The 23,237-nt window shown below is 45.8% G+C and overlaps 1 protein-coding gene across 5 annotated transcripts in view; it reads left to right on the top strand.

The window, feature by feature from the left end:
* Positions 1-23,237, top strand: part of CRACR2A (calcium release activated channel regulator 2A) — a 146,627-nt gene that overhangs the window by 87,748 nt on the left and 35,642 nt on the right. For all 5 annotated transcript variants that reach the window (XM_054526683.2, XM_063711995.1, XM_063711994.1 and 2 more), the window contains 5 exons: positions 6,410-6,500; positions 9,644-9,739; positions 11,622-11,809; positions 17,380-17,451; positions 21,354-21,399. In XM_054526683.2, the coding sequence (XP_054382658.1) occupies positions 6,410-6,500; positions 9,644-9,739; positions 11,622-11,809; positions 17,380-17,451; positions 21,354-21,399 (493 nt within the window). The remainder of the gene's footprint in view (positions 1-6,409; positions 6,501-9,643; positions 9,740-11,621; positions 11,810-17,379; positions 17,452-21,353; positions 21,400-23,237) is intronic.

Here is a 23,237-nt window from a genome sequence, read left to right as displayed (position 1 = left end):
CTTAGCTTTTCCCCTGATAACTCCCCCATCCTCCCTACCACCAGAGCAGGTAGCTTCCTTCACTTCCCCCTAGCAGGGCTCTGAGGTCACAGGATGACCATCAGCCAGAACCTAGGAGGGTTCTTTTGGGTCTGCCTCATGGTGCATGGCTTCTTCTGTCTGTTCCTTTCCTCCCTGTCACTATAGCATTGGGCTCAATATTCTTAGATGCTAAATTACACAGAGAGTATAACTTCAATCTAAACTATTTTGCCCAGAGTCATACTGTAAGAAGGGCTTAATCAACACTTTTCAATGTTGGTAGGATGTATGGACTTCTCTTTCTACATTTAGTCTTCTCTATTGAGCCTCGTCAGGTTTTATCCACCCCTGTGTCTTCTGTCCCCAACTCCTTCACCATTCCTGCACACATTTCTTCACACCACATACAACAAGCTGCCACTTGATCCTCCACCCCCCAGTTCCTACTTGACCCTTGGCTGACATCTGAAGGAGCTATAGAGCAGTGGCTCTCAGAATGGGGTCCTTGGCCTCTGGAGAATCAGAAAACTTATTTAATTAGAATTTGTTAAATGCATCTTATTGTGCTAGACACTTCCACATGCATTATCTTTTTTAATCTTCACAACTTCTATCTAAAGTAGGTATTACCAACTGATTTTTCAGATATAGAACACTTCAGGCTTACTGAGGTAATGTGACTTATCCAAGGCCAGAAAGATTGTAAATGTCAGAACCAAGACTTGAACCCAGACCTTCTGTTTCTGGATCTAATGAACTTTGAGGCAACCATACCTGTGTCAGCAAACGGTCTGTGACCTAGGCTACCCTGAAACATGCCAGAAGAACTACCCAGCTATCATGGGGAAAGAAAAGGATGGGGAGGATAAATATTAGTGCTCATGACTGTTGCTAACTCTGGCTCCTTCACATCTTTGTCTTTCTGTTCCACTGAGAACTCATGTCTCTTGCCCTCACTCTTCTTTCGTCTACCTCTTCTTCGTCTCTTCTGCGTTATGTGACTCAAAATGATTAGGGTCAGATGGTAGAAAATGAAATAATTAAATAGATACCACTTGAGTTCTGGGAGCCAGGTGAAGAAGTGTTTGTTTGTTTATTTTCCCAGGTTGTTACCCAGGGTTGGAGTGCAGTGGCCTGATCTTGGCACACCGCAACCTCCACCTTCTGGGCTCAAGTGATTCTCCTGCTTCAGCCTCCTGAGTAGCTGGGGCTACAGACATGTACCACCACACCTGGCTACTTTTTGTATTTTTATCAGAGAGGGGGTTTCGCCATGTTGGTCAGGCTGGTTTTGAACTCCTGACCTCAGGTGGTCTGCCCACCTTGGCCTCCCAAAGTGCTGGGATTACAAGCGTGAGCCACTGTGCCCGGCCAGAAGGAGTGTTTTGAGAATGGCTAAGATAAGATAGGTTGAATAGCTATGCCTACATGTCACTAATTAACATCTCAGAGATCTCTGCTACAGGTTGTTGTCCTCATTTTGTCTAACATTTTTCCAATAGCAAGAGTAAAGGAAGATAAACGGGGAATGTTTTGAAGTAATAAAAAAAGTTCCATCCATAAAGAAGATACAACATATATTAAGCTTAATGCACCAAACAACACAACAGCAAGATACATAAGGCAGTAGCTTTTAGAAAAAATAAAGAAAACTTAATTAAAAAAAGACTTTAGACTTTAACAAATTTGCTTCAGATTTGACACATTAGTCAGGCAAAAGTACAAGAAGGATATAAAGTATTTGAAGCCATCAATGAATACACTTTAGAGATGAATATAGAATTGTGTGTCTTACTAATAGAATATATACCCCTCTCATAGAAGTTGTACAAAAATTGATCATGTTTGTGGCTACAGAGGAAAGATAACCAATAGATTTCAAAACCATTTCTTACTATAATATAATAAAACTAGAAACCAATAGTTTGTACCTTTTAATAAACTGTCTTTTAAATAACTCTCAGATACATTAAATTATAAAAACTAACATTATAGATTATTTAGCCTACATCCTGATTGAAGATTCAAAATGTCAACAAAACTTGGAAGGTCATTGAAAACACCGCATGACCAACTGAGACCTATTAGCATAGTGACAGGCTGGAAAGATGGACTAGAAATAGCAAACACAAAATCTAACAGAATTACATTTGAGATGTTGCTCTGTGTTCAAAACGCCAATGGCAGAAGCACAAAGTGGAGGAGATATGATTCAGTAGTACCATCTTTAAAACAAAAATGATCACACAGACGTAAGATTTAGAGATTTTAGTTGACAAATGGGTTCTGCATACATCAACTATAATGTGGCTGCCAAGAAAAGTTAATGAGGTTTTAGGCTGTATGAATAGATATGCAGCATCTAGAACAAGAGAGGCAATAGTCAGCTCTAATGTGCACAAGTCAGACTCATACACTGGGCATTCAGTTTGGCACTGCCATAGCTTGAGAAAGATCATTACAGCCCATCTGAAGAAGCATGAAGGGAATTGTAAAGGGATTTGTAAAAAATCCATGTGAGACACAGTTGGAGGAAGTGGAGAGGCTTGACCTGAACCCAAGGCAACTCCTTGAAGTCTTGATGCCGTTCTGAAATACATGAAAGGCTTTTATGCAGAAGAAGAGTAAAGTCATGGAAAGACAGATTTCTGTGAGCAAGAATATCCCAAAGATGAAATAACTACTTAGAGAAACAGCAAGTTCCCTGTCACTGGGGGTATTCTAACCTAGTCTGGGTGAGCCCTTGACGTGGTATTGTCGCAAGAATTTTAACACTGGACAAACAGGTAGTTAGATCAGACAAACCTTCCAACTCTGAAGTTCTTTAACTCCCATGGTATCTAGTATTCCCTCGAAATGGTCCATGAGCTTCTGAGTTTGGTACCCAAAATTGTAAATTGAGTTTTTACAGGTTTTTGGCATTAACATTTTGAGTTCAGGCCCTGTGGGTGACATAAATGCCTGCGTGTTTATAACCTAATTGAGACAACATGAACCCAAATGAAACAGTTGTTCAGGACTATTTAAGATTAATTGTTAAATGATCAAATGAAGACATATGCTGTCATCAGAGTTCAGAGAAGGGGTCATGAGGGTTGGAATAGATGGCAAAATCTTCACAGAGAAGACTTCAAAGTCCATTTATATGCATTAGGCAATAGAAGTGGTTTTAGAAATTGTGGCAACAAGGATGTATATGATAAGCAAACATGATGAGTTATCTCTTTCCCCTGATGGCAGAATATGGTGAGCCTTGCTGAATGTGACTCACCATATGTGCACATCTTTTTAGTGTCTCTTGCCGCCGCTGCCCGCGCAGCCACTGCGGGGCTCCTGCAGACACAGACTCCTGGCTCTGCAGCTCCTGCTCACACACAGCCTGGGTCTCTAATGGATTGGTCTGTCAGGCACTTTTATTGACTGAGCTATTTCTTCTTCATCTTCCCAATTGCATCAGCGTTTCCAAACCCAGCAGGTCTTTTATCCTTGAAACCAAGACTCTCTTCCCCTTGGGGACCACTGCCCTTTGCCCTCCACAGTCCATGATTAAAATGACAACAGTAAATGATCCCTTACATTTACTGAGGGCTCTGTGGTTCTGACACTTTTCACATCCACTCTCATTTGTTCTTTATGACAATGTGGGGAGGAACATAGGGCAGGTACCACCTCACAGGTCAGAACACTTACCCAAGGTCACACTGAGGAAAGGAGCTGGTTCTGGGATCAGAATGCAAGTCTTCTCGTCCCTGCACTGGTTTAGTGACATGACCGGTATGCACAGCACCTTAATCTTCCCCATTCCTGGGATTAGTGTGTTCTAACCCAGGCTTGTCATCGTCATTCGAGCCTGGAGATTCTCACAGCAGACCAGCTTTCCAAAAGCTTGGTTCCATATGTGAGTCTGGTTGGGCCCAGGATCTCTGATGCCCACCTGGAATCCTAGGGCTTCTGTGTGGTAGGCCTAGCCTTTGTGAGTGAGGGCTAGGAGGAGGCACTCTTCAAACCCTTATCTATCTTCCTGCCAGTTATTTTTTAGTGGTTTGTAAACTAATTCACATACCAGCAAGCTAGTATGTGAGCATGAAAAACTTAAGAGTGTGTTAATTTAATCAAATAAAAAGTAGATCAAAGTTAATATAGCACATTTAATTATATTATAGAATTGATGCCCTGCATGGTTATTAGAAATACATGGTAAGCCGTTTATAGGAATAACTTTATGTGAATGGCTTTAGCAGAGCCAAATCGATGTTTAAGTTTCTCTCATCTTACTTTATTAGTTTTACAGTATTTATATAGCTGGAATCTCTGTCTAAAGTTTTCCTTGGTATCATTTACCATCTAGCATCTGAGTTTCTTCAAACACAGGAAGGTAATTCCAGGGACCAAGAGAAAACATCTTGCTTTCTGAAAGTTCTTTCAAACAGTATCTGCTTCTGTCACTGAAGTATCAGGTTCAATAGCATGAGCCTTTTTCCTTACTTTCCCTCCAAGATTTTATTTTAATTCTTACGAGTTAGCTCAGAGCAAAAGTAACAATCCCAAACATTGGTCATTTAAAAAGGAGATTTCTTACTCTTAGCCAAAAAGAGTAAGGGATGCAGGACGTATCCATAAAGACAAGGTCCTGGCTTGTGGAGGTCTGGGAGGACTGTCATCTCTTGCTGAGCCTACCCTGGGCTGTTATTGTACAGTCACTCAAGATCAAGTTTCTGGTCTTGGGGGTGCAGCCAAGCAAGGGAACTCCAAGGCTGTGCTCTGTGATGAATGTCCCTGACCATGGAGTCTCACACACTGTTCCTTTTTCTGGGTCAGATCTGTGGTTTCTGTAAAGCTGGAAGGATGCCAATCAAAACAACTCCTGTTAATTGTTCGCCTGTGCACATGGTGAAAATGCTCTCCCAACAGGTAGCAGGTGAGAAAGGGACAGAAATTGGGCTGTGGCAAAGCCTTGGACAGCAGAGAAGGTCTGGTCCTGGATTGGAGGCCCAAGTGGACATGGGAGGTAGGGGTTAAAATGATGGAGGGCTCAGGGGAATAAATATATTCCCATCCTTTATGTTCAGTTCAGAAATCTTCCTAGTACCTCTTAAAACTGAGAACCAGGAGCGTTTCCTGAATTATTGAAGTCTCTTAAATAAAAGGCGTGGTGGGCTTGCCATCATTTGAGTTTAGAATGGCAGGGGCCAAAATTGTGTGTGTGTGTGTGTGTGTATGTGTGTTGCATGTTCAAAACAGGCCTTGACAGCCACATTAGCCTGTTCACAGAGCCTGGAGTTTCCTTAACAGGATGGGGAGAGGATAGGGAGTAGGGGCCACAAAAAGGGTCTTTCACTGCCTGGTCAGCAAAAAAGATATGAAAATGCAACTACCTGGGAATGTTAATAATTCGGTGTGGTAACTCCCAGTTTCAGTTCCAGTGCTAATACCAGATCTTTCCTGTTTGAATTTGGAGGGGCATTGAAGTTGGATGTATCATGGGGAGAGGGGGGAAACAGAAAAGGGTCATCCCTGGGGATGACCTACAAACCTTGTCCCCATGGCTGTGTGTTTGTCTTCATCTCTCTATAGGAGCAGAATGCTTAGGTACTCACTTTCTGAGTGGGGAGAGGAAAGAGTGGGGAGAGGATGCTGAGGAGGAGAGTGGAGATGAGGACATCTCATTGTCATCGCCATCCTCCAACCAGCCTCACCTGTCTCACACTGTCTGCCTGTGCCCTGGAGCCTGAGATGGCACGGGCACTAGACAGTGTGCCTTTTGCTTTGTGGTGGGGGGTGTGGTAGCTCTTGTTGTCATCATCATGGAATCTCTTGAGAATCTCATGAGAAACATGGATCACACAAACTCAAGCCTACAGGGAGAGTCCTCTGAGAGTGCAGGGTCAGACGGTCCTGATGTGGACAGGTGGAGAGAAAGCATGCAAACAGGGACAAGATAAACCAGGAAACGGAACAGGAAAGAAACCTACACAATGCAACTTCATGTAGTCTATGAGCGTGGGGATCAGCAGGAACAGGGATGATATGTCCGGCAGAGGCCTGTGGGCTTGTGTTGAAATAAAGCAAAATAAAGGGAGATGGTCCAGGGAAGCCTCACCGAGGAGCATAGGGATCATCTAGGAGTGATGGCTGGGGGACGGGAGGAGGAGAGTCCACGTGAAATCTACCAGTTGCAGGGGCAGGTCCCGCAAGGCCTCTGTGGTCTGCATTCCTTGTCGGGTTAGCTGATCCTGAGGGACTGATCTTGTAGCCTTGGCCGACCTGACCTGTGCTGTCACCCCCACACCCACAGCTCCAGAGTGGGGGACTGGTGTCTGAGCTCCAGGAGCTACCACTGTGGAATAGGGGAACCTCAATGCAGACTCTCCTTTTGCCACCTCTGTAGGAAAATTGCTGCTTATGATGAAGAAATCCAGCATCTCTATGAGGAGATGGAACAACAAATCAAAAGTGAGAAGGAGCAGTTTCTCCTGAAGGTAAGTGTGCACTCCCCAGGCTTGGCTCTGAGGCCAGCTTGATGTATCTGCTCTGTCTTCCCCAAGTTTAAGATTTTGGTCCCCCCATCCATGCACTATTGATTCCCTCTTTCTCTGCTGTAATTTTTTTCAAGGCATTTATCACCTTCATAGAGGACATGTAATATCCTTGTTTATTTTTATTGAGTGTCTATCTCCTCCCGCTAGCATATAAGTTGCAAAAGAGCAGAGATTTTATCTTTTATTAACTAAGGTATCCTCAGCACGTAGACAATGCCTGGAACATACTAGCTGCTCAACAAGTATTTGTTAAATGAATGAATGAATGAACAAGTGAATGAATGAAAGGATGGAGGTTCATGCTTTCCCTGTTAAATTGGATCTGACATTGACTTCCTAGATTTTATATGGCAAATGCACCCAAATGCACCAGCCCAGTTCACCCTGTGCCCAGCAGCTCCCCTAAGTGGACAAGCATCAGAGCCTGTGCTACCCATCCTTTACCCTTAGACACATGGAAAATTTAACATCCAAGAAAAAACAAATCCCACCTTCCACAGATACCATGGAGGCAGTGGTAACTCCCTTCCCTCTTCCTGGTCTGACCCTTATCAGCCCCTTCCCAAGCCCTGCCATTTGTCTCAAGAGGTCAGGATTGGCGAAATCCTCTTCTTTGCCAAGGTAAGCAGGATCCTTCTGGAAACATGTTCATAAAACTAAATTAAAAAGAAAAAAGCTTCAGAGAACTCTCTAGTACCCATTTTTGGACTAACTACTTGGTGGGTTCTCAGCAGAAAAGGCTTTGATCTTAGATGGCAGTCTCCCTTGCTGCTCAGCACTAAGCCTGGCTATTATCACAACCCCTTCTCTTGAACCAATTTTAAGTTTTATGCTGCCTCAGATTATCAACACCACTGCTGCATTTATTATCACCAAAGTCATTCAAACTGAGAGGGAATCGGAGTGCTTTTCAAGAAAATCTGGTCATGTCCTCCAATTAGCGCCCTCTGGAGGCTTGTAAGCATTTCCAGGCCTCCTCCCTCTTGTAGAGCCTGAAAGCGTTCTGGCTGCTCCTGCCCCTCAACCTAGTTGACAGCAGACAGAACTCACACACTTCTCACCAGCAGATCCCAAAATAGTTTCTGAGAACAGCAGCTCCCCACCCCACCTCCCCGCCATCGGACAGCCACCCCCTTTATCCCAAATGACAACCTGCACAGAGAGGCTGAGCTCCATAGGGCGTCTTGTCCCCTCTGCCTGGGCCATGACTACAGGTCAGAGGTCCTAGCTAAAGGAAAAGACGTGATTTCAGAAGTAAATGCTGGGCCAGGGCATGGGGAATGGGTGAGGGCAGAGGTCAAAGGAAAAAAATTCAAGGATAAGTTTGCATCACTGCAGGTGATCCAGCCTCCCTGTCCCCCTCTGCTCCCTCCTTCTCGCTTCTTGACACCAAATCCCTTTAAAGCTCAGTGCTTAGATTTATGCCTTCTGCGTGGACATGGCAACTGCTCAGATGTTTTCGCAGCACTATTAAGCCATTAGATACAAAGGCTTTTGCCTGGAGATAGATCAAGGATAGTGGCGCTACAGTTTCTGACATCATGGAAAAGGCTGGACCCTCGGACCAGAATTTGGATCCTGGCTTGACACTTACCAGTTTGTTTGACCGTGAAGGAAGTACCTAATCACTTGCACCTTCCAACCCCAGGATTGATGCTAGACCCCCTCAACGCCCTGTCCTGGCGCATTGTGAGGATGCTCTGTAGGCCTATTGTGGGTACAGCCACATCATCATGGGGATTCTGGAGCCGCTCGCTGCTCCCAGCGTTTTTCACAGAGAGCAGCAGCCAAGCTGAAGGAGGCAGATTCCCTGGGGCTGATTCTCTGGAAGCAAATGTTGGGAGCAGGTGCTGTCTGGTCAGATCGTACCTCTGCCATTCACGTGGTTAACATGAGGATAATCACAGGCTGTCCCAGTGGTTCTTCTGCCCACTTACCCGCCTAAAAATGAGCAGAAGAACCTGGTAACATTGATAGAGGATGCGCAAGGAAGCATCCTGAGCCTTTGAATGGAGGTGTCCAAAGGCCTCTGGCCCGAGGGGGCCATGTTCCCCCACCGCGCTGCTGCGGCTGTCATGCCAGGACACCCGTCTAGTGCAGCATCCCACGCTGTCCTCCTTGGGAAAGAGTCCTTCCGTATCACAGGAACCCCAGGGGGCTCCGGTAGTGAGTTATATGGCAGTTACAATGGTTTCTTCTCTTCCTGCACATTTTGTACCTCCATTCCGCCTTCAGGCAAGTGGAGTGCTGCAGATGGCTTGGGTATTTTTGTTTCTATTCTGTGAACAAACAGTGATCCAGAAGAATGAAGCAAGTTGGTTGGATGAAGCCAGGGCTGGAACCCAAGTTGTGTCCCGCTCGGCTCAGGGGCCTTACACCACAGATCTGGCTCTGTTGACAGCATCAGGCACCTGACAGCCCACACACTTTCCTCCTCATCCCATAGCCAGGCCCCTTCTCACCTGCTTCAGTACCTCTCTGTGGGGGAAGCCCAGCCTAGGGAAGGAGCAGATATTAAAACATCCTGAGGAGCAGGGCTCGGGAGACTTCAATCACAGTGGGAAAATATGAACACTTAGACAAGAGGAAGAGGAACGCCCTGTGTTTCCAGAGTGAGGTCAATTTAAGAGATCCGATGCCAATGCCCAACCTGGAACAGAATATCCAGGTCGGAAGGCGTCTGAGGGGTCATCTGCCTCCCCCAGTCACCCCCAATTTGCACATGAGGAGACCAAAGCCTGACGTTTGAACTCAGCCCCAATTCTCCCCGTTCAGTACTCCACCACTGGCTGACACTGCCCCTTTTTTGGCGGAGAGAAGGGTGGTGGTACACAGTCATTGGACATGGCCACGCTTGCTGGAGTTTGCATCCTGCCTCACTAAGTGCTTGCACTATCTCTGTCTCATTTGGTCCTCCCTGATGGGGCAGGCAGGTTACCAGAGCCCTGCAGTGCTGTGGAAAAAGCCCCATGGTCTAATAGGATGGGCCCTGATGTTGAGTAGGTTCAAGGTGGGAAAAAACAAATCTATAACCCAGGTGTGCTACATTTGGGTCCTGTGTGTCCCTCTTTCCGGCTTGGCAGGACACAGAGAGGTTTCAAGCCCGCAGTCAAGAGCTGGAGCAGAAACTGTTATGTAAGGAGCAGGAGCTGGAGCAGCTCACCCAGAAGCAGAAAAGGGTATGTTGCCATCCGTGGCCCCAGAGTACCTGGCTCTTCACTCTCTCCTTTTCTCTGCCTCTTGCCCACTTTCCCTGCCATTCACTTAAGGACTTTTGAGTTTTTAACCTGAGAAGAACCATTTAGTCATGCAAAAGATAGCATTTAAAATCACAGGTGATCCCAAGATAAAGCCTTTACTTCTCCAACACCAGGTGTTTAACTTGGAAAAGTTGCCAAGCGTTCCCCCACGAGGTATCTGCAGACATGTTCCTATAATTATACCCAGGAGCCACGAGAATGTCAAAACTTGAATTTGTTTCCTGCCTCCTGTATAAGAAAAGAGGGGAATGCTGAGGTACAAGAGACATTGTCTACCACGATATCTGGGGGGAGGCTGCAGATAAGTTTCTTCCCTCTAGAATGGCCATGGATACCTCTGCTGGAACAGGCTCTTCCAAGCTCAGCCTGTCTCTTCTCTGGCTGTGTGGTGCCTGGACAGGTTCATTGGCATCTTTTGTGGCTGCTCCCATCCCTGCAGGAAGGATGCAGACACCAGACACTCCTCTCTGATGTACCTGAGCCTCCAGGAGGCAGGCTGGGTGGTGCCCTCTGCAGGGCAGTGTCTATATGGCTGGGAGTACCTGGCTAACGACCCCAGAAAGACTGACTACCTAGGCAAGTCTCCTACTTAGTGGCCTCCACTGCTTAGCAAGGGCTCCTGAGGGAGACAGGCTAGGGTGCCACTGGCCTCCTGTTTCGTTGTGCCTGGTGCTGGAAGGAATCCAGCTCTGGACAGACCAAGACACATTGCTTCCATTTCAATAGAGGGGCTATTTTTAGCAGCACATTAAAATCTACTTGAAGACAGCGCTGCTAAGACTAGAGACTATTCCACTGCTGCTGCTACCCAAGCTATGAATTTAGGTCTCTTTCCTTCTGCAGCAAGATGATTTCTACTCCGGGAACTGCCAGCTGCCTCCCCATTTCCCCATCCACAGTTGTACCTTGCTTCTCCTACTCTTTCTCTTCCTCTCTATTATGCATTAAGTTCCTAGCAATTAGATTTATCCCTCAAATGAATGATTGCCACTCGATTTAATTACTGCATGCTTGCCTGATTACACAGGAGCCTCTTGAGAATCACACCAAATTCCTTGTTGTTACTTCTTCCTCCCCTTACTGGCCACATTCATTAAACTAAATTTATTATGATATATGTACCTTGGTTTGATTCTTCCTCTGGTGAGAGGATTGGAAGCTCTGCAAAGCAGAATCAACAGCCAAGAAAAGCTGAAGCTATAAAAATGCAGGGTTTTTAGTTGCTTTAGGGATGTAGAAAAGGTCTATGTTCTGTTTGAACTGTTTTAATTATTTCCTAAGAATTTTCAGGGCTTCTGGCTACCCTTAAAAGCTTCTCTAGATTAATGGAGTTGGAGTTGAGAGGAGAAAAGGGAATATATAGATTTGCTATCAGCATGCAAAATTGGGAAGGATGGTTTTATGAAGCAGGCCATTTAGCTGTTCCCCTTCTCCATCAAGGACCAAGGAAAAGAAATTGGCTTAAAAGACAACAAGATGGATTTAGGTTAGATCTCAAGGCCATTCACACAGACGGATTGTGGCAGTTCCTTTTCGAGTGGAGCAGCTCCTCCTGGACTATTTAATGGTCCTATGTGGAGACAGCGGAGAGACAAGATGTGCTCTGAAAGCTCCTTCTTGCCCAGAGGAGTGTATATGTGTGAACTGAGGAGAGGACACTGCTGATTTAGGCTTGAGGCCAGTGAGGGGTGGCAGTGATGGTTCCTGCCTGCCAAGCGGAGAAAACAAGGTGAGGCCAGGGCAGGCCCTCCTGAAAATGGTGGTCACTCCTCATTCCCTTCTGCTCCCCATTCCTTTGCAGCTGGAAGGTCAGTGCACAGCCCTGCATCATGACAAGCATGAGACCAAGGCTGAGAATACCAAGCTGAAACTCACTAACCAGGAGCTGGCCCGGGAGCTGGAGCGGACCTCCTGGGAGCTCCAGGATGCTCAGCAGCAGTTGGAAAGCCTCCAGCAAGAGGCCTGCAAACTCCACCAGGAGAAGGAGATGTGAGTCCAGCCTTTGTCCACTCCTCTGCTCTCCTCCAGCACCACCCCCCACTATGGGCATGTCCCCTCACCACTCAGAGACCCTGTCTCCTTGCCTGTGAAATGTGGATTTGGGCTTGTTGCTCCCTGAGGCTCTTCTAACACTCTTCTAGGATTCTGACACTATTTAGCAGACCAGTTCTATGTCCAGCATTGCCTAGGATTGACAAGAAATGTACAGCCCTGTTCTCAGAAAATGCATTCTGTGATTAGAAAGACATGTTATTCCACAAACAAATATGAAGGAGTCTGTGGGCAAATGCTGAGTGAACAGACAGACCCTAAGTGACTGTTGTCATGTAGAGACCTGGGAGGCCAACAGGGACCAGAGGGAAGCAGGAAGGCTTCCAGGATCAGCATATGATCTGACGGAGCATGTGTTACTGTCCTGGACTCGCCTCTCCATCTCTGCCCATTTTTTTCACCATGTTCCTCAGATTCAACTGGGTGGTCCCAGTAGCAGGAAACCCCACATCTCTCAGGGCCCGACCTGCCAATGGCGTCCAGCCATGGGGGTTAATTTACTAGGCAGAGGCACACCTGAGGCAGAATCAAGCCTGGGTCTGCACCTTAAACTGGAGGAGTCCCTGAAGAGTCAGTCATTTATCTTGTCTTGGGAGTATTAGGTTTTAGAACAAATGTACTCTGAGGCTCAGGGCAGAGGACTCTCATTTGTTTATTTGTATATTCATGTATCCATATAGTCAATGACTTATTCATTTGGCAAACATTTATTCTGTGCTAGGTACCGTGCTGGGCATTCAATATATCTCACTTACGTCGATAATATGACATCCTCTCATTTGATCTTTAAATCATCCTGGGCCAGGCGCAGTGGCTCACGCCTGTAATCCCAGCACTTTGGGAAGCCGAGGCGGGCAGATCACGAGGTCAGGATTTCAAGACCAGCCGGACCAACATGGTGAAACCCCGTCTCTACTAAAAATACGAAACTTAGCCAGGCATGATGGCTCATGCCTGTAATCTCAGCTACTTGGGAGGCTGAGGCAGGAGAATGGCTTGAACCTGGGAGGCAGAGGTTACAGTGAGCCCATATCATGCCACTGCACTCCAGCCTGGGTGACAGAGTGAGATTCCATCTCAAAAAAAAAAAAAATTATCCTGGTATGGCAGGTTCTGCTATTATCAAGGAGGAAACTGAGGTTCAGAGGTTTAAGTAACTATCCCAAGATGCTAAGAGTTAGGCACGTCTTGCCGATTTTCCCTAGAGAATAACAAGCCTGCGGAAAATATTCTTACAAGAGTTGGACTGGCTATCATTTACTCACGCATTCGTTCATGCACTCTTCATTCATTCATTTATTCTGAAAAAAGTAATTGTGTGTCTGATCCTGAAAGGTACCAGGTAGTACTGAAAGTCTGATTTTAGGGAAAAGGGCGGTTGCTACTTACCAGAACTTGTTTTATAGATGTTAACTCCCCTTGTTCAAAAGTGAAGGTGCTCACTCTGTCTGACTGCTGGCAGGATTTTGGTCCATAGGCCTAAATAAAACTGCTCTGCTGGTTTGACTTATGTGTGGAATCCTGTACCATTTGGCACTAATTGCCTGGAATAAAAGGAAGGAGACATGTTTGAGCTGGGAATTTCACCCTAGTAAGATATCCCTAGTTAAAAAAAAAGCAAAAACAAAAAAACTCCCAAGTAGCTGACTTAAAATAAGCCCCTCCGTTCCAATTCTTGGATGACCAATTGTGGAAGGACAACATATTTCATTGTGAACAAGCAAAATCAGTTCCTCCTCATTGAGAACAGGTCAACAAGGTACAGGCATTTAGCTTTATAAACAGAATTAAGGATGCAGGCTCTTGAAATTCAATCAAGCTCTAAAAGCAACAAACATCTGAAGGCACAAGCATTAGAACAGCAAATGGAAATAAACACCCGGTGCTGGAGCATCAAATCACAGCGTGAGGATTCAAAGCTTTCTGAAGTCTTATCTTAATTAACCAAGCCAGAGACACAATCTCTGGAGGCTGGGAATTGAAAAAGAGGGAGGGAGGGAGGGAGGGTTGGGAGGAAGAGAGAAATATGACTCCAGAACCTTCACAAACTGGTTTTCAAGAAGCTTGCAGTTTCTTGTGCAGCCAGGGAGCATGCTGGGGCCCGGAGAGCGTGTCCCATCCAGGGAGGCCAGGAGGGCAGTGCAGCGAGAGGCTTAGCTTGTTCTCCACAGAGTGGGGTTGCAGACCGGCAGATGGAGAGGACTTTGATGCTCTGGGTCACCTCCTTCATTTTATACATGAAGAGACTGAGGCTCAGAGAGGTGTAGTGACCGGCCCAAAGCCATTCAGCTAGCTAGTGCCAGATGACAGGGATGGAGCCCAGTTCTCCTGATAGTCCCATGCTCTCCGACAGGGTCTTGATACCCCCATGCAGCTGGGAGAGGAAAGGGTGAAGCTGGGAGGTAAACAGGCTTAGTCACTGATCAGCAAGAATTCTGAACAGGCAAAATTAATTTTCCTGATCTCTGAAGATGCTCAAGGTAGCAGAAGTAGATTTTAAAATGAGATAAAGAAAGAACTATCAAGCAGAGAGATAATGTAAAGATGAAGGTCAGCTGAGAAGCAGCAACTCTGTTTTTTAATTAACTTTTATTTTGAGTAAGTAGTTATGACAAGGCAGGAAATTCAAAAGGCACAAAAGGTTATACGCTCAAAAAGAAGTCTGTGTCCCCCACGTGGCCCCGATCTGCAGTCATCAGAGCCACTGGTCATGGTTTCTTGTGGATCCTTTGAGAGTATGGTGTGTATATGCAGGCACAGACACATATATGTGCATGCACACACGTGCACACGCATGCATACACGTGCACACGCATGCATACACGTGCACACGCATGCATACACACACACTTTTCCTTTATAAAACAGTAGCATACTAAGCATACTGTTCTGCATTTGCATTACATTTTTCACTTGACAGTATGTCTTGTGCTCCATAGCTCATCCCTCCCCTAAAACAAAGCCGACAGCAGTTCCCTAAGGGTAACCATAAACGCCTCACCAGTGACCACTCCAAACAAACACAGGTTCTTTCCCTTTCAGTTTACATATTACCCATGTATACACTTTTAGAACCTCTGGGTTAGAAGGATTTTAGAGGTCATTTAGTTAAATATCTAAGTGTCTTTTTTTTTCAGAGTGCCTTTCTTTTGTTGACACAAAAATGTATTTCTGAATATATGTGTGTGTATATGGATGTACAAATATCCAAGCAGATGTATGTTTACTAGACAAATAGAACAGTACCTGTATTCACATGTATTTCTAATACATATGTATGGATATATAGCTCCAGTGGTCACTGGTGCTGTGTATGCAGAGCCAGAGAAGACTTAGAATTTGGGAACTGGCTATTTGGTAAAACAGTCCGTGAGAACCCGGACCTTAAGTCCCTGGTGAATGATTTTCCTGAGCAGAGGTAAAGCTGTGAGCTCCTGGCCACCCCTGGAGAGAGGCAGGACACAGGGTGGGGTGGGGGGACCCTAAAGCATAGCACCAGGATCCTCAGCAACCAGGGCCCAGAGTCGGGAGCAGGCAGCTCTGCTCACAGAGCACTCATCAGAGCAGAGTCCCAGACAGGGGTTTACAGACCCATTTTGGATAATGGGAAATACATTGTTTTTCTTCAAATTGAAATTAAATATAATTGGTAATAAAATGTCAGGAATTTGCATCTCTGCAGGAGCCAGAGAAGGTTTGTTGCTTAATTGGAATTGTCTGAGTTGAACTTAGAATTTCATTCAGCCTGTTATTGCTGTAAATTGACTTTACAATTATTCTATAAAGTGGGGGAAAAAAAGAAACATTGTGCTTAAGGAATCAGGTTAATAGGAGCTTGGCAGGAGAGTCCTGTGGGCCAGCATGTTGGTGCAGTTTTTGCCAGCTCAGTAATGATACTGATGGGGTGGCAGAGGGGTCCTTGCCCAGCCCAGTGTGTGCACAGCCTGGCAGCCCTGACAGCCCATGGAAAGTGACGCCTGTATCAACTTGCAAGATGCTCCCTACATGAAAAGCTGTGCTGCAGTTTGGAAATGTGAAACTATGGACCCTTGTAGTAAGATCGGAGGGTGATTAAAAAATGTCTACAGCATGGTATGTAACACAGAAGGAAAAATGAAGACAGAATTGTGAAGTTAAGCCAGTTTCCCAGTATTACCTAATTTCTTATTTTTTTCCTTTCCTTTCTTCCCTGAGTGATGCTGAAGACCTCCCCAATTACCCCATCTTTCCTTCCTCTTTTCTTCCTTCTTTTCCTCCTTCCTCCTTCCCTCCCTTTCTTCCTTCTTTGCTCCCCCTCACCTCTTTTACTCTCTCTCTCTCTTCTTTCTTCCTACAACTATTTGCTGATTACACCTCCATGCCAGGCACTGTGTCGAGGGTATCAATGTAAACAAACCAGACACAGCCCTTACCTCCCCACCTGAGTTGCCCTCTAGTTGCCCTGATTCACAGCCTCCCTGCCTCTCTCTTCCTTTCCTCACAACTCCTGTTATAATTAACATGTTTGCACAGTGATATCAATGATTATAATAGATACATTCAATCTCTGCATTACAGCTGGATCATAAGTCAGAGAAATGAGTGCCCAATAGTAAAAAGTGCAAATATCTGGAGACTTTGGGAGGAAGGAGACTTTTGGAAGGGAAAGAGAAGGTGATTCTTCCAGAGCTCCTAAAAACATACTGAACCAGCCTCTGGGTGGGGCGAGAATGGGAGGGAAGGTAATACAAATTCTGCTCTCACCCTTCAAGATCTGGCTGGAAAAGAATAGTGATCTAATTCCCTGAAGTCTGGATAGGATAGGGCAGTTTGGAGCCTGGACAAACTCTTTTTTTTTAAAATTTAATTAAATTAATTAATTCATTTATTTATTTTTTAATTTTATTATTATTATACTTTAAGTTTTAGGGTACATGTGCACAACGTGCAGGTTTGTTACGTATGTATACATGTGCCATGTTGGTGTGCTGCACCCATTAACTCATCATTTAGCATTAGGTATATCTTCTAATGCTATCCCTCCCCACTCCCCCCACCCCACAACAGTCCCTAGAGTGTGATGTTCCCCTTCCTGTGTCCATGTCTTCTCATTGTTCAATTCCCACCTGTGAGTGAGAACATGCGGTGTTTGGTTTTTGAGCCTGGACAAACTCTTTAGTGACCATCCAGCCTATTCACAGGTGGCATGTGAAGTGGCTGTGGAAAGAGCTGGGTCTGGGGTTAGGAGGGGACCTGGTTCAGTCGCGGATTGTCTGTGTGAACTGGAAAGACTTAGCAGACTTCTTTGATGGTCAGAGTCGGTGAAATGAGGATAAGTTCACCACCCAAATTGGCCATGTGCGATGCCCAAAGCACTTGCATACCATAGGAGCTCTCCAGGAGGAGGCCACCTTCCTCCAATGCCCTCCGTCCCCAGCATGGCATCACCTGCTGGTCTCCAGCATGAGGGGTCCGGGCATCCGGCTTCCACCTGGGAGCTCACTGCAATGTGTTTGCCTCCTCCTCAGGGAAGTGTACCGCGTGACAGAGAGTCTACAGCGCGAGAAGGCCGGGCTCCTCAAGCAGCTGGATTTCCTAAGGTGCGTCGGTGGGCACTGGCCTGTGCTGAGAGCAACTCTCAGAAGCCTGGGGTCAGAAGGACCAGTCTGAGGGTCATCCTTGCCTACGTGCTGGAAAAACGTGCCTGCTGAGAAAGCGCCCTCATTCCCTTGGTCCCCAACGCAGTGTTTGGACCACTGAGTAGCCACTATATTATGTTTGGTCCATTTACACACGCGCCCACATCCAGTTTATTCCTCCTGGTGGGGAGGCTCTGCCCCACTCCTCTGAGTCCCTCACAGGACTGTGCTTGGCACTTGATCACAAGTGAGCAGAGCTGGGTTTAATGAGCATTTAATCTATGCTAGAAATATTATCTCGTTCATTGTCAGCAAAACTGTTAGATGAGTAGGGCGGTTGATTCACAGGAATTAGCTGATGGGGAAGTTGATATTAGAGGAATGAAGTAATTTACCACAGGCGACGCAGCTACTTGCTGGTAGAGCCAGAATGGAAATCCATAACTCAGCTGTGTTCTGTTCATGTTTGTTGAATGAGTAAATGAATCGCAAACAGAGCACCAAGAAAAAGCTTTCTCAGGCTTCAAAGACCCCCAGCAATAAATTCAAAGTTTACTGGTCTGGAATATGCACCACCCTCCCCTCCTCAGAAAAAAACAAACCCATGTGGGGAAAGATGGAATTTTTAATGTTGCCCATGAAGTTTCTAAGTCACTGCCTGCTGAGCACCTCTTGGGGAATGGTGAGGAAACAGAAGGACTTTGGGTTCTGATTTTTGAAGTGCAAGTGGTTTTGAATCACTTCCCAGTTATGTTATGAAGGTTTTTGTTTTTGTGAAAGCAAGGGAGGCTCACTGTGTCTGGCATCTATGATGCTACCAAATGGAAAAGTGCTTCAACCTGAATGCGTTTCAGATTGATTGTGCTCGGTACATGATTCAGTCAGGCCTCCAGAGCCAGGGAACATGTAAAGGGGTTCTTAGGTGACCAAGCTATAATCCATTTGCGAGAAGGTCTTGATTCTTAGGAAGGCTTTAGTAAAACGAAGAGAACAAAACATGTAAGGACAAGTTTGGGGTCTTTTTTTTCTATTGCATTTAGAAAAAAATGAAAGGGTAGATTCAAAGAGAATGAGCAGGGGAGAATGACAAGGCAGCTCTCTACAAATACTTATGGGTCTTTTTAATGGAGGCTAGCATTTGTGCAGAATCACAAAAGGCCTGAGGCCTTTCTGTGCCATTGATCCAGGGTTACCAAGCTTAAGCCCCAATGGCTAATGAAAGCTGAGAGGTGGAGAGAAGGCCTCATGGCATATCTCTCCTTCACAGTGAAACCACCAGGAATCAAGGGAGAGATAATGCTGAGGTGGGGGTGGGGGACAGCGAGAATGTCGGGGGAGGGTAGGGGTGGGATGGTGGTGGAATCAGGACAACAGCTGGGGTGTGATGGGGTGAGAAGGGCTGCCATCTGAAGGACAGTGGGTACAAACGCAAGCAATTTCAGGGCACTTGATTAGGAACATGCACTTTGAAGCTGGATCTGATTCAAAACCCAGCACTTCCTCTCATTAGCTTGTGTGACCTTGAGCAGTTGACTTAACCAATCCGAGTCTTAATTTTCCCATGCCTAGCTTACAGGCTTCTTTTGAGAATTAGATGATACATGTCAGTAGGAATCACAGTAGAGCAGCGATGCGAACAAAAGCAGATATGTTTCTTTAAATACTGAGGCTTCTGTATGGGGATGGCCACATACCCATAAAGCAGGAAGCCACAAAGCAGGAAACAACGCAGCCTGCTTTCCAAAAAATGGTGGGACTTTCCAGGTCTCCCAAGGTCCTTGCTCATGTTCAAGGGTGCTAACTCACAGCTCCGCGTGGAGCGAGGGTCCCTCTGGCATGAGCAGCTCACTTTGCCATTCTCAGGAGTTGTGAAATAACCTCCATGTCCCTCCTGACTTGTTCTGAAGGCCCTGGCTGTGTGCCTGCCTGCTCACCTCATGCAGGTAACTGAAAACAACCCTGGCACATTCCTAATGTTTTCTGCAAGACTGGTGGAATTGGAAGTCAGTTGCCCAGGTGGTGACTTCTCAGGCCCCACCTAAAATCTCTTTCTATAGTGTACAACACACTTAGCAGAGTGCCTGGCCCACAGTGAGTGCCCCATAAATGGCTGCATTATGATGATCAGGGCCTAACCATGGCTGTGCCCTCCCTTCCCCTTCAAAAGTGTGGGTTTGTTCAGAGGCCGCCGGCCAGAAGAGTCATAGAATCACAAAACTGCTGAGCACTTTGAGGTCATCTGGCCTGCTCTCTCCACCTCTTGTGTTAATGGACGAAATTCCCCACTGTGATCCCCAAGTGCATTCTGCAGTCGCGCTGCAGACCCAGTCAACTCACTTTCCCAACTGCTCCTACTTTAAGTCCTGGAAAAAAGACTCCTCCTTTTCCATCCTCATGCTTGCTCCTGTTTCACAGCTGGAGCCATTCGATAAGAGCTTCCTCCCAGGCCCGTGTCTCTGCCTTCTCTGTTATGGTGGATGTACTCCCCATACTCATCACAGAGGCCACCCCCGACCCCCGTGCCCAACTCACACTCTAGAATTAGAGCCTATCCCTTCCTGGCTCCTCAAGGACTAGTCCAGCATTTGTTCTTTCTCTCCTCCATTGTCAGTTTTATCTCTTTTGAAGATACCTACAAATGTACTCTAATGTTTCTCATGTAACATCTCTTGTCCTCACTTCCCCACCCAGATACTTGCCTTGCCATTTCTTCAACCCCTTTACAACAAAACTTTCAGAAGAGTTGTTCACATTCACTGTCTCCACTCCTTTTCTTCACATTCTCAACCCACCAATCAGGCCTTTTCCCCCCACTGTTCCAAAAAAACTGTTCTTACCCAGGTCACCAATGACCTCCATATTGCTAAAAATATTTGTCAAGTGTCAGGGCCCCAACCTTGCCCCCAGCAATCTGTTCTTAGCACCCATCCAGAGGGATCCTTTGAAACCTGGAGCCAGATCTTGACACTCCCTTGCCATCTGCTTCACCCCCACCACCCCCAGCCCCTTGGCTTCGTATCTCATTTGGAGTAAAAATCAAAGTTCGTACAGTGTCCCACAGGGCTGTGAAGAGACAGGTCCTGACCACTATCCACTTTTTCTCTGGCTTCATCTCCTAACTACTTTCCCTTTGGGCACTCCACTTCCTCCTTTCTATTTCTTGCTCACACTAGGTGTATCCCAGCACAAGGCTTTGCCCTATGCTGTCCTCTGCCTGGAATGCTTCTGCCGCTCCTTCAAGGCTCTGCGCAAATGCCGTCTTATCAGTGAGGGCGTCACTGACCACTGTAGTTGAAATACTGCTCCACACTCTGGCTTCTTTTACTCTACTTTCCTGCTTTAGTTTCTCAATAACAGTTATCCCTCCGCTAAAATACAAGTTCTGTGAGGCAGGAACTTTTTGTTTTGGTCATTGGTGTGACCTTGATGGCTAGAAGAGTGCCTGACGTGCAGTGGGTGCTCAGGAGACATTGGAGTGAATGCGTGCATGCGTGAATGAATGAATGAATGAATGGTGCACAGAGAGAAAGAGGGAGCCCAACAGGAAGCTCCCAGGTGGAGCTGGAATGCTGGGGTCCCCTCTGTAGGCGGTGCCCCTAATAATAGGAGAGGCCATGCATAATCCTGATGGGCCACGGGTGTCTCAAGGGCATTCAGTCTATCCCCCACACCTGTGTGTACCTATCTGTACACACAAACTATCCTTTACCATTAATCACATCCCTACGGAAGGAGATTCCACAGACTCCCTGGTCTTCCATACCACACCTTCCCCTGCACCCATCTGACTAGCGAATTGGCTGCCGTTGGATCTGTCAACTGCAAACTCCATGTTTGAATAGATTCCCCTTTACCATCCACAGGGAAAGGAACAAGCACCTTCGGGATGAACGGGACATATGTTTTCAGGTAATTGGCCAGTTCTCCCTTACCTGTGGGGGACTAAGGGCTGTGGTCCACTGGACAGCCAGATCCATGTCGAGACTGGCCCAGCAATGTCCTGACACTTGGGATCTATTTGGCAGGATGATGGCATGAAAACGTTTTGCAAATAATAAAAATTCAGGGTGGCCTACTGGGTATCAATGTGTTAATTTTCCACAGAGTAACGCAGTTTCTTCTTGGCACAACAAGACTAAAATATTTGGGAGGGTCGCACATTTCTTGGATGCAGAAATGATAGTTCTATCCATGAGATGGCGCAGTTGAAATGTCGTTATCACTTCTAAACCAAAATGCTCACAGCTTTCTTCTTCATTTAAATTTTTATCTCGATGAAAATTTTGCATTTTATACTGTCATAGACCACATTAGAAATGTGTATTTCACTGTTTTCATAGTTGATTTTATGAACAGTTTTTCTCTATCCTGTAGGGACCCCTACTCTTCCATACCTGAGTACCATGTCTCTCTCTCTCTCTCTCTCTTTCTCTCTTTCTCTATATGTAGTGCATGTGTATATATATATATATATATAGTGTGTGTATATATATGCATGTGTATATATGTATGTGTATATGTGTGTTTATATGCATGTACATACATATGTGTATATACACACACACTTTCCTAAATGACATGAAATCCTATATTTATTTAAAAGTCTTCACTGTGGACCACGTTGGCCAAAACCTAGAATTCCATGTTCTTACTCATCTTCCCCTTTAGACAGGAGCCACTGGGTGCTCTGAAAGGAAGAAAAATGAAGGCCAAATTGATTGATGTGACTTCCTAATTATCAGGGTTACCATCCTATGAATTTCATGTGTGTCCCTGGGCAAGTCATTTACCACTTTGGACCATGACCTCCGCTGTCACACGAGGAAAGTGAATTCCCATCCCCCCTCCATACGATAGGAATCTTTGAGAAAGATTCTTGGAAAGGGGATGATGTGGATTGGACCCTTAGCTGAACGGTGACCTAGATATGGTCAGCAGAAGGCAGCTGGTTTGCCCTAAATTAGATCTGACCTGCTTTATAATTGCAAATCCCTGAGGGACTGCATTACGCCACAGTTTCTTTTCCATTGCTGACTGGCAGCAAACATCTCTGCCACCCACCTATGTGTACTATTAGAGCAAGACTTAAGCCTACACATGTTTGTTTGATGATGATAATGGTTATAATTGTTTTAGAAGTATCATTGAATTTATTTTAAAACTTCCAACCAAATGTCACCCGAATCCCTTCACCTCCCTTCCCTTTACCCGCCAAACTCATTCTGCTTTGAAAGGGGCATGGAATTAAGAACTTCCGTGGGGAATCAAAGAAAGAGGGACAAATTCAATAAGAATTGAAGGTTGATTTGGAATCAGCATAGCCGTACCTTCAGGGGCTCTGGGAGCATTGCAGCCCCTCCTCTCATTAAGGATCATTGGGAATCATGGGATGGCAATTAACGAGAGAGATTTCCTGCAGTCTAACTCCCCCTCCTCATCTCCTGGAAGACATCTGTCAGGGAGCATAGGCAAAGGGGGTTGTAAACCCCTGCTCCACCCAGGTTCTGTGTTACAGATGTTAGTAATTTATCTACACCCAGCCTACTTCCACCAAAGAGCTGAACTACCTTATGCTAGCTCAGCAGCTATATGGACAGAACACTGAGTTAATTGACCCTCCTGGCTAGTTACTTTCTCATTACATCTGAGGCTTTAGAAATAAAAAGGGATTGGAGCCAGACGGAAGAGTGTGAATTAAAGATTCACAGAGATTTTTATGCCTGTAAATATTTTTTCTTTTTTCTGCC

This window comes from Pongo abelii, chromosome 10 (genome assembly GCF_028885655.2).
Source record: "Pongo abelii isolate AG06213 chromosome 10, NHGRI_mPonAbe1-v2.0_pri, whole genome shotgun sequence".
Classification (NCBI taxonomy): Eukaryota; Metazoa; Chordata; class Mammalia; order Primates; family Hominidae; genus Pongo; species Pongo abelii.
The sequence above is the reverse complement of the archived record's forward strand: the minus strand, read 5'-3'. Positions and strand labels throughout refer to the sequence as shown.